The sequence below is a fragment of the Sinocyclocheilus grahami genome, unplaced genomic scaffold (genome assembly GCF_001515645.1).
Source record: "Sinocyclocheilus grahami isolate Dianchi unplaced genomic scaffold, SAMN03320097.WGS_v1.1 scaffold2299.1, whole genome shotgun sequence".
NCBI lineage: Eukaryota > Metazoa > Chordata > Actinopteri > Cypriniformes > Cyprinidae > Sinocyclocheilus > Sinocyclocheilus grahami.
Window position 1 is genome coordinate 17,581 of NW_015507478.1, and position 10,048 is coordinate 27,628.

General features: G+C 38.8%; 1 protein-coding gene across 1 annotated transcript in view; it reads right to left on the minus strand.

Moving 5' to 3' along the window:
* Positions 1-4,335: 4,335 nt before the first annotated feature.
* The window catches only part of LOC107574655 (transmembrane protein 8B-like), a 20,855-nt gene continuing 15,142 nt past the window's right edge, over positions 4,336-10,048 (minus strand). The window contains exon 7 of the mRNA XM_016261093.1: positions 4,336-5,401. Coding sequence (XP_016116579.1) covers positions 5,066-5,401 — 336 coding nt within the window. The 3' untranslated portion in view covers positions 4,336-5,065. The remainder of the gene's footprint in view (positions 5,402-10,048) is intronic.

The following is a 10,048-nucleotide window of genomic DNA, read 5'->3' on the forward strand; positions in this document are numbered from 1 at the left end:
TGCAAAAAAAGATCTGGACAGTAATGACATCATGTAAGACATACTTTGTGCACTTTAAGAGCATTGCACTCATACTCCACGACTTACATTATGTCCAACTTCACAATACTGGGAATGACCTATATGTGAATTAGTGCTGCCTTCCTGAAATGTCTTTTAGATTTTTTTTTGTATAATCTTGTGAATCATGGCCTATGCAGTGCGCACAAACCCTAACAGGTTAATCGAATTGATGAACCTGATGAGTGAAGGACTGCTGCTTTATAACGTTGTTTTTATAAAGGTCAGTTACCAACAAATACCCACAAATGTTTTTTTTTGTGTAGTTTTCTGCACTTTTTAAAAGATTCTTGACTAGTATGTGTATGTGAAGGTTATTTGCTTTTGGACTTGCTGATGTCAGAATTATGTGATTATTTAGATGAATTCATGTGAGATTTTTATGATTTGTATGAGAGTTTGATTTGTGGGACAAAAAGCTTTTGTTTGTAAAATCTCATAAGAAAACAACTATTTTATGCAGTGGCAGTTTTGTATGAATTTGTACGATGTGAATCATATATGGAAATGTATGATTTTTAGGGGGAAAAGGGCCACCCCCAAACCTAACTGTAAGTGAAGTGTAAACACTACCTATGAAAATGTGTGAATGACAATTCATACAGATTCACCACCAATTTGGATAAAAATATTTACGAATTGTGATGTTTTTTTGTTTGTTTGTTTTTTTTAGAGTACAATAGGTAAATATTTTGTGCCGGTGCAAAATAGCTCAATGCTGCTGAAGCAGATTTTGTGATTGTAAAAAAAAAAATATCTGGTGGTCTGTCTGTCTTTGTGCTGGTTTGCTGCACTGTCAGTTTTGATTTAAGTTATTTTGCTGTTCCGCTCGTCGTTCGGGTTATGAGCCAGGAATTATGAGCATAATACATCAAGACTCCCCCATTTTTGTTTCAGAATCTGTCATTATTGTTTAATGCTGTTGTGTGTTCATTTTCTGTTTTAAAATAATTGTTCCTAGCTCAGCTTATTGAAAAATAATATAGTAATTTATAGTAAATACTATAGTGTTTTAGAACCATACTATACAGTAGTAAAGTACTTGAATTAATTTGTTGTGGTAATTCTATAGTTGCTGTGGTAATATAACAACCATAGTAATATAAACAAATTACTTTACCCAATACTGTAAGTTTTCTACAACTATAGGATTTATTATACAACAATACACTACAACTAAAGTATACTATTTATTACAGTTTATCAGTTCACTATAGTTAATACTAAAGTATGCTGTTGCATTCATTAACAAAGTGTTGTAAATACTATAATATATACAGTATAATACACTTTACTATAGTATGGTTCAAAAACACTATAGTATTTACTATAAATTACTACAGTATTTTTTCATGTGGGTGTCAACTGTAAGTTAAATCCCACCAAAAACCTTTTAATACTATGCTGCTTTTAAAACTATTTGTTTTGTGCATCCCAACCAGCCCAACAACAGTAATATTGGCTCATCCAATGTTGATTAGATTTGGGCTGAACCATCAGCTTATTCAACCAGTAGCAGAAGTGTAAGAAAAACCTGTTAGATTACAATCATCGTTTTTGCAATTCTGTTTGATGACAGATTTTAATGTCTGCTAAAACCACTACTTTCTCTATCATTACTACTGAGATAACAGCACACAAGGTGTGGAAGGCGCAAAACATGAGGCAAACCTGCAGGTTTCAATGATTTCTTTATGTACATACTATGATATGCACTGATGCCAAAAATGCAAGACTTGAATAACATGCATGTCTAATAAAATGTAAATTATGAATAGAAACGCACTACACTTTATATATTTCACTGGTGACATGTCTGAAATGGCTTTATTCCTCCTGTATGTGTTGAACTGATTGCATTAAAATGCTTTACAGTTTTTTTCTGGAATGTTAGTCATGTTTCCTGTTCAACCACTATACTTCATGTGTCAGAGTGGGTGTCAGGCTTAAGTGTCGCTCGTTCATTGGACTAATTCATGTGCTGTCATTCTACCCTCAGTGGCTGCAAACAAATTCATATGCATATCTTAATTAAAACACGTTACGCTGCTCCTCCCATTTGCAATGCTGCTGTCAGTCCATACTCCTGCTGAGCCACTTCCTTTGCAATACAGATTTTTATATTTACTGAAAGCGCATGGATTAGATCATAATTTTTAATATCATGTCCTAATTACACTGCAAATTATGGCAGAGTTAAAGGACATTTTGTGAATCGAAAATGATTTTAAATGAGTGAAATAAATGGTTTTCATTAGCTCAGAGGCCTACAGTAAATAGTTTAGCTACTCGCAAATCTAGAAACCACAGCCAATCTCACTGTGTCCCCATCTCGGCGTGACATCTCTCATCCATTCCCATTTTGACTAGAAAAATTGCGAAAGATTGCTCCGACACATGACCGAGCCTTAGCGAATATGTTATGTGAGGAGAAATGAGCATAGTGCCCATTGCTGTTCAACCACTATACTTCATGTGTCAGAGTGGGTGTCAGGCTTAAGTGTCGCTCGTTCATTGGACTAATTCATGTGCTGTCATTCTACCCTCAGTGGCTGCAAACAAATTCATATGCATATCTTAATTAAAACACGTTACGCTGCTCCTCCCATTTGCAATGCTGCTGTCAGTCCATACTCCTGCTGAGCCACTTCCTTTGCAATACAGATTTTTATATTTACTGAAAGCGCATGGATTAGATCATAATTTTTAATATCATGTCCTAATTACACTGCAAATTATGGCAGAGTTAAAGGACATTTTGTGAATCGAAAATGATTTTAAATTAGTGAAATAAATGGTTTTCATTAGCTCAGAGGCCTACAGTAAATAGTTTAGCTACTCGCCATCTAGAAACCACAGCCAATCTCACTGTGTCCCCATCTCGGCGTGACATCTCTCATCCATTCCCATTTTGACTAGAAAAATTGCGAAAGATTGCTCCGACACATGACCGAGCCTTAGCGAATATGTTATGTGAGGAGAAATGAGCATAGTGCCCATTGGCAAAAAGCTGAATATCAACACAAACCACTAAATCACACAAGATCAAGTTTAGAGAGGCCTTGATTTGTTTGTGGATGTGAGAGGGCACACAGTACATACAATGAACACACTATAGGGTTTATAGATCATTATTGCAAAAACAATTTTAAGTACACCGAAGTACATCTAAATTAAGTACAGTTTATTATGGAGTAAATAAACTTCATGACCGGGCATAAATGTTTTTTTCTTTACAGCAACTTTGCCCATATTAGGACAATGATAGCAATGATTTCATTTCGGTTAGAATCACTGGATGTCCTTTCAATTAAAAGGGGTTACTTTGTTCAACAAACTGCACAGATGTTCAGTTTGGAGAACGATGATAATTATTCATTAACAAGTCAAAGGCAGATACGACAGAAGAATATATTGTACCACTGTCTGGTGTCAAGACAAAAAAAACAGTCCTTAAGCTCCATGTTGTTTAAGACTGATGTGTGATATGAAAGCACATATGCCGGGAACGTTTAGACACACATCCTCATAACAAATGACATGCAGAGATTGATGTCATGATATGAAGTTAGGAGGAAATTATTTATTTAAAAATGGGTTTTGAATCCCAGAGGTCCCTGCTTGCGGTTTCTCATCTCTTAAATATATCAGAGTGTGATAGCAGTCTGGTGTGTCAGTTTCAAGTAGTAAAACATTGCTTTTTACAACCTAGCCAAATAAAGAATCTGATTTGATACCAAGTTAGAATCACTGGATGTCCTTTCAATTAAAAGGGGTTACTTTGTTCAACAAACTGCACAGATGTTCAGTTTGGAGAACGATGATAATTATTCATTAACAAGTAGCATGACACATGATTCATCCCCAGTCAAAGGCAGATACGACAGAAGAATATATTGTACCACTGTCTGGTGTCAAGACAAAAAAAACAGTCCTTAAGCTTCATGTTGTTTAAGACTGATGTGTGATATGAAAGCACATATGCCGGGAACGTTTAGACACACATCCTCATAACAAATGACATGCAGAGATTGATGTCATGATATGAAGTTAGGAGGAAATTATTTATTTAAAAATGGGTTTTGAATCCCAGAGGTCCCTGCTTGCGGTTTCTCATCTCTTAAATATATCAGAGTGTGATAGCAGTCTGGTGTGTCAGTTTCAAGTAGTAAAACATTGCTTTTTACAACCTAGCCAAATAAAGAATCTGATTTGATACCAAAAAAATAAAACGTTTATTTGCTTTGTCATTTGCTTTTGCTTTAAAATGTCTCCCTCTGATCCTCACTAGGTAAATACAACAGGAAATATGAGGTTATTTTGTAATTTCGTATTAAAACCTGGTCTTGGCAACGGACACTTTCCTAACCCCTCTATAAATCGACAATCAATTATGCTGCAAAGGCAATACAATGCAATCCATAGTACAATCAGACATTCCACTGAAAACAACTATACTATACATGTACACATTGTGACTGGATCATTACTATACTTATATTTAAAAAATGTACAATATCACATTTTTTGTGTCTCAGTGCAAAAGATGTTTAGAAAGAAAACTAAAAAAGCAGTGCCCTTGATACAGCCACGTAATGTTCTTCCTTTGCATCCTCTAAACACAATAAAACATTTGGTCATTTGAGTGCCAGAAAACAATGAATAAATTACATGACACATTTTTAAATTTTACAGTCACTGTCAATAGCAGCAGAAAAATCAGCTCAGACGGTTTAAATAATGCACTAATAACAGTGCATCGCTGTACTGACACAATCCATTCCCAGATATTAACAATGCAAATGATATTATTAACGATAATAGTAATCTAAATAACAATGACAAAAACTTGTACGTATATGCAAGAGCGTGTGTATGTCTGTGTGTGTTTCGGTCAAAAGTTATTTACAGTGCATCAGTAAGTTCTCTGGCTTTGTTTTCCGTGTTTTTATAATCCAAAGGAAGGAGAAGAAAGGCAAATAAAAGTCCATGTTGCTAAACATCATCAGCTGGTGCATATGCTGTTGATGGTAATGATCGCTGGGTCCACCAGTCCCATCTCCTCGTGCTCGTTCACACAGAGCTGGTAGCCGCAGCCTCGCCGCCGCTTCAGGGGAGTGACTTTCACGTCAGGTTTGGCTCGAGGCGGCAGAAGGAAGCCGACGCTCCCAGCAATGAGCATGTGCCAGATGCTGTGGATATAGAAGTAGTTCTCCTCAGTCTCCACGAAGGCGTATAAGGCCACCGCTGATGTGGCAATGGTGGTGCCAGGGAACAGGAAAAAGACCCAGCGCTTCCAGGTCGGCGGGTAACAGCGGCGCCGGCGGATGGTGCGCACAGTCTGAAGAACACAAAGCGGGAGACACAGCCAGTCATGAATAAATCAGCACAGTGTAAAACGCATGAGAAAGATGCATGAATTAATAAGACACACAAACCAACTGGGTTTCGCCATCGTCAAGTTCACCGATTGTGGTCATCTCAAAGACCAATTAAGTACAGTTAACAGTTAGGTATTACTGTTTTTACTTCAAACTAATTTTAAAAACTTTTTTTAAAGTATTAAAACTGATTATACTTTTTACTGTACACTGTAAATTATACTGTACATAAAATAATTTTTCTGGGTCAGTAGCTAAACACTTCTGGAAGCCCATTTCTGCCACTGCTTTGGTAAATCTTAATTGTGACAAAAAAAGTTATAATTATGACAAACATGTTAAACTGAGATACTAAGTCATAATTATGAGGGGGAAAATTGTTGAAAATATGAGCTAAAAATTATAATTATAATAAGTCATAATTGTGACTTTTTATTTAATAATTTCGACTTTTCCCTGAATTATGACTTTTTATTTGTTTTGACTTCCATAATTTAAACTTTTTATGTCAGAATTTTTACTTTGTCACATTTATGATGCTTTGTCTCATAATTCCAGCTGTCATAATTTTGACTTTTTGTCAAAAATATAACACTTTTGTATAGCTTTCTTTCTTTCTTTTTTTATTGTGGCAAAAATAGGTTTCCATAGTTAAGTAACTTGATTTAACCCAGAGTAAGAGTAGCAAAAACTCAGTCAACAAACGTTTAATTTCACATTGCTGTTAGCATTCACAATGAATTTTGACCTGATATTTAATTTGTATTTAATAAACCAAACACATTTGCAATGGAACTTAACAGCCAGTATGGATTTTCACTGAATGGAGGGGGGGGAAACTCGATTGGACTGACCAAAATGAGACTGACCCAAATATGACTATGTTTTAACAGTATTTAAAACACCCATTTTATTACTTACAATAATGGTGCAACACAAAAAAATTTTTTTAATCCAGCTGGCTCAGATATCTGAACTCGCCCCATTAGATTTAATGCCCATGATGCTTCTGCAGATGCTCTGGTATACACGAGCCGCTGCTATTAGAGCTGGATCTGAATGCACACAGTTATAAAGTTGGACATACAATTTGCAGACTTCATAGGAATTCAATTCTCCAGCTTGTAGGGATCCTGATATTTATGAAGACTGTAAAGCACGCTGTCCACCCACACTTCACACCACATGCTCTTCACACCGCTCATGCTCCTACTTATGCCATTACACTGTATTAATCTATCAGCTGAGTGTAGAGAAACACTATTTTAACAGATGTGTGACACCGATTAACAAATGTAAACTCAACGGTTAGAACTGGAGAGGCTCTTTTGCACAGTTGTCACTAGTTTCTGTCCATCAGATTTGCTCTACCACCTATAGATGTTCTCCTTGTCATTATTAACCTGTAAATCCTATAAGTCCTGACAGTGCAGAGAGAATGAAATGCTATGCTTTTCTCCCTGTCTGTCATGACATTTCAATTATAATGTTCCACTGGTTGACGACATGTAGACTAGAACTTTGCCCCCGGTTACAATTTTTTGTAAGACAACTGTCTTATACAGTTGAGGGAATATACAATGGGAGCTCTAGCACACACTCAAAGCCAATGTTTAATATCCTATGACAGTATAGCAAGCCGCAAGATTAAAAAAAGCAAGGGCCCGAAATGGCCGAGACGCTTTAAATCTCATGATTCTACATTGTTACTGCTGTCAAGCATGTGCAGCAGTCAATCAAACACACACACACACACACACACACACAGATGACTGCTGACGACTCAATCACATTTCTCCTGCATATAGAAAGGTGTGGGTCCTCCGAGACATTGCAAATCTCATATTCCCTCTGATTACTGATTTGACTCCAGCTTTTGCCAGCTTCCTGTGCAATTTCAAAACTGAAGTTACTAAAGTTTGTGAAACTTTATAATTATACAGTACATATAAAAATAAATAAATATTATTAATATTACATTAAGGGTCAGCTCAGGTAGAATCTATCTATCTATCTATCTATCTATCTATCTATCTATTCATACTTGCTTAAAATGTGCCTTTGTTACATAATGGTGGTATTTCTACCTGTGCTGAACCTTAAAAATAACATATGTTGGTGTAACCACATTAACAAAATAATTAATAAAAACAGTTAATTTAGACAGATGACAAAACATTTTTACAGTGTATGCAAATATCAGTATCATTATGAGCTTATAATGAGTTCTACAGCTTAAACCATTAGGAGAAAGAAACTTCCTGCCCTCTGTCAACATTTCCCCACTCATTAATCTCCAGGCACATAACAGGTGCATGTTGCAAAAGGACAGAATGGAAAATGGATGAGCTCTAAATGTGAAACTTGGGCCTAGTCTGAACCAACCCAAACACACAACAACAAAACAACACTTCATACTGGTGCACATCACAGCAAACCCCACATGTCCTGGTCTTCATGCCGCATGTTATTTATTGATGAGGATTATTCTCAAAATGTGCTTGACTCCCATATGTTTCTTTTGACTTGCATTGAAATTGATTGTCCTTTATATGTCCCATTATAAGGCTGCTGTTGTGACAGTAGGGTTGAAATCCAACACCCATGGTCCTGACCACATCCTTAAACAGTACAGACTGCTCCTGAGATGAATCACACTTATTTAACCACCTCTGTGGGATAAGCACTAATACATTTATAAAGAATTCATCAGTCAAGCAGGATATGCCTTCAGATATTGATTAGATGACACATTAATCAATGATGCCTGGACATAAGCTGAAACATGGTGCTTCACGCCTCAAATCTGGTTAGCATGCTTTTGGAGCATTGAAATGAGGAGCAAAATGTATTATTAGCCCACAAACTACTCAGCATAATTGCTTACATTTTCAGCAGTTATTTATCATTCTGTCTGTGAGATGCTGCATCATGCATGAAGCTCAGACATTATATTCACATCACAGAATAGAAGCTCATTAACTAGAAACGTCTCGGTTACGTACGTAACCCTCGTTCCCTGATGGAGGGAATGGAGACGTTATGTCGATGTCAACATTAGGGGTCTTACTTGGGAGCCTGAATCCTCTCTGATTAAGAAAAACGCCAATGAAATTTGGCTAGTGGATTTTGCATACCTCCACTTGCATATGGGTATTAACAGGCGACAGGTGCATCCACTTATCAGGTTTTATGCTGAGGAGCCGAGAACTTGTCCCTGACAACCAGTGATGGTTCGAGGTTGGGGCATGGGGACATAACGTCTCCATTCTCTCCATCAGGGAACAAGGGTTACGTATGTAACCAAGACATTCCCTATCTGTCGGTCACTTCGAGTTATGTCGATGTCGACATTAGGGGTCCATGGAAAGTACCACAATCTGAACCCCGTCACAACCCTATGGATTGTCAGAGAAGATGCTATGCAAAGGTCGTAACCTTCTCACCACTCCAGCGCAAATTCGCTGACCTTGGTACCCGCAGGGACCAAAGGTGAGTATATCGCTGCTGGTGATAGCCAAGCCGCTGTTCCTTTTACCACAGAAATTTCTTAACAGAAGGGATTTCGACCTTCGATGAAAGATTGCTTCAAGTCTTTCCTATTTGTTGTTACAGCTTGGCAGTAACGATGGGGAAGCGAGTCTTCCAGAAAAGGGCGTTACGGAGGCCACATCCTACCCGTAGGGAGGTATCATGTGGAGACACTGATATGGACTGACCCAGGCCTGGGACAGTACAGTACTACATATGGAATTGGGTCTCTGAGGCAGGTCCTACCTAGGAGTAGGGAGGAGCGGCCACCAGTAGAGACTGACAGAATGGTCTGTTAAGGGGAAGACACAGGTTCACCAAGAGAGAAACCTTACAGTGTAAGAATACACATATGGGATTGCCAAAGGGAATCAAGCCATATGGACACCTAGCCCAGTACAGGCTGGAGACCCGGGCAAGCTAACACCAGAACTGGGCCTGGCGTCAGACTACTCCACCCAGTCTGACTGCCAGGGGTGCTGGAGGAACTCCACCAGGGTTCGCCGTCTTGGGAACTTTACTGGAGGAAGAAAAAGGCGCTCGCATCCCCGGGTGAGGGGAAATGGTGCAGCAAGCGTGACACCGGCCAGCTCTTCCCACCACTTACCTGTTACCCAACACACTGGAAGAAACTGGCTCAATATGGAGCCTGTAGAATCTCGCGAAGGTGTTCAGTGACACCCAGCCCACAGCTCTACAGAAGTCTGCCAGAGAGGTGCCGTGTGCCAGCGTATAGGAGGAGGCAACACTCTGTGTGGAGTGAGCCCTCACCCCCCAGGGAGCACAGCTCGCCTTGGGGTTGGTACGCCAAGGCGATGGCATCCACTATCCAGTGGGCCAACCTCTGCTTGGAGAGAGTCTTCCCTTTCTGCTGACCTCCGTAGCAGACAAGGAGCTGCTTAGAGCTTCTGAAGCTCCGGGTGCGTTCAATGTATATGCGCCATGCTCTTACTGGACACAGCAACGACAAGGCTGGATCTGCCTCCTCCGAGGGCAGTGCTTGCAGGTTCACTACCTGATCGTGAAAAGGCGTGGTGGGAACCTTGGGCACATATCCAGGCTGGGGTCTCAGGACA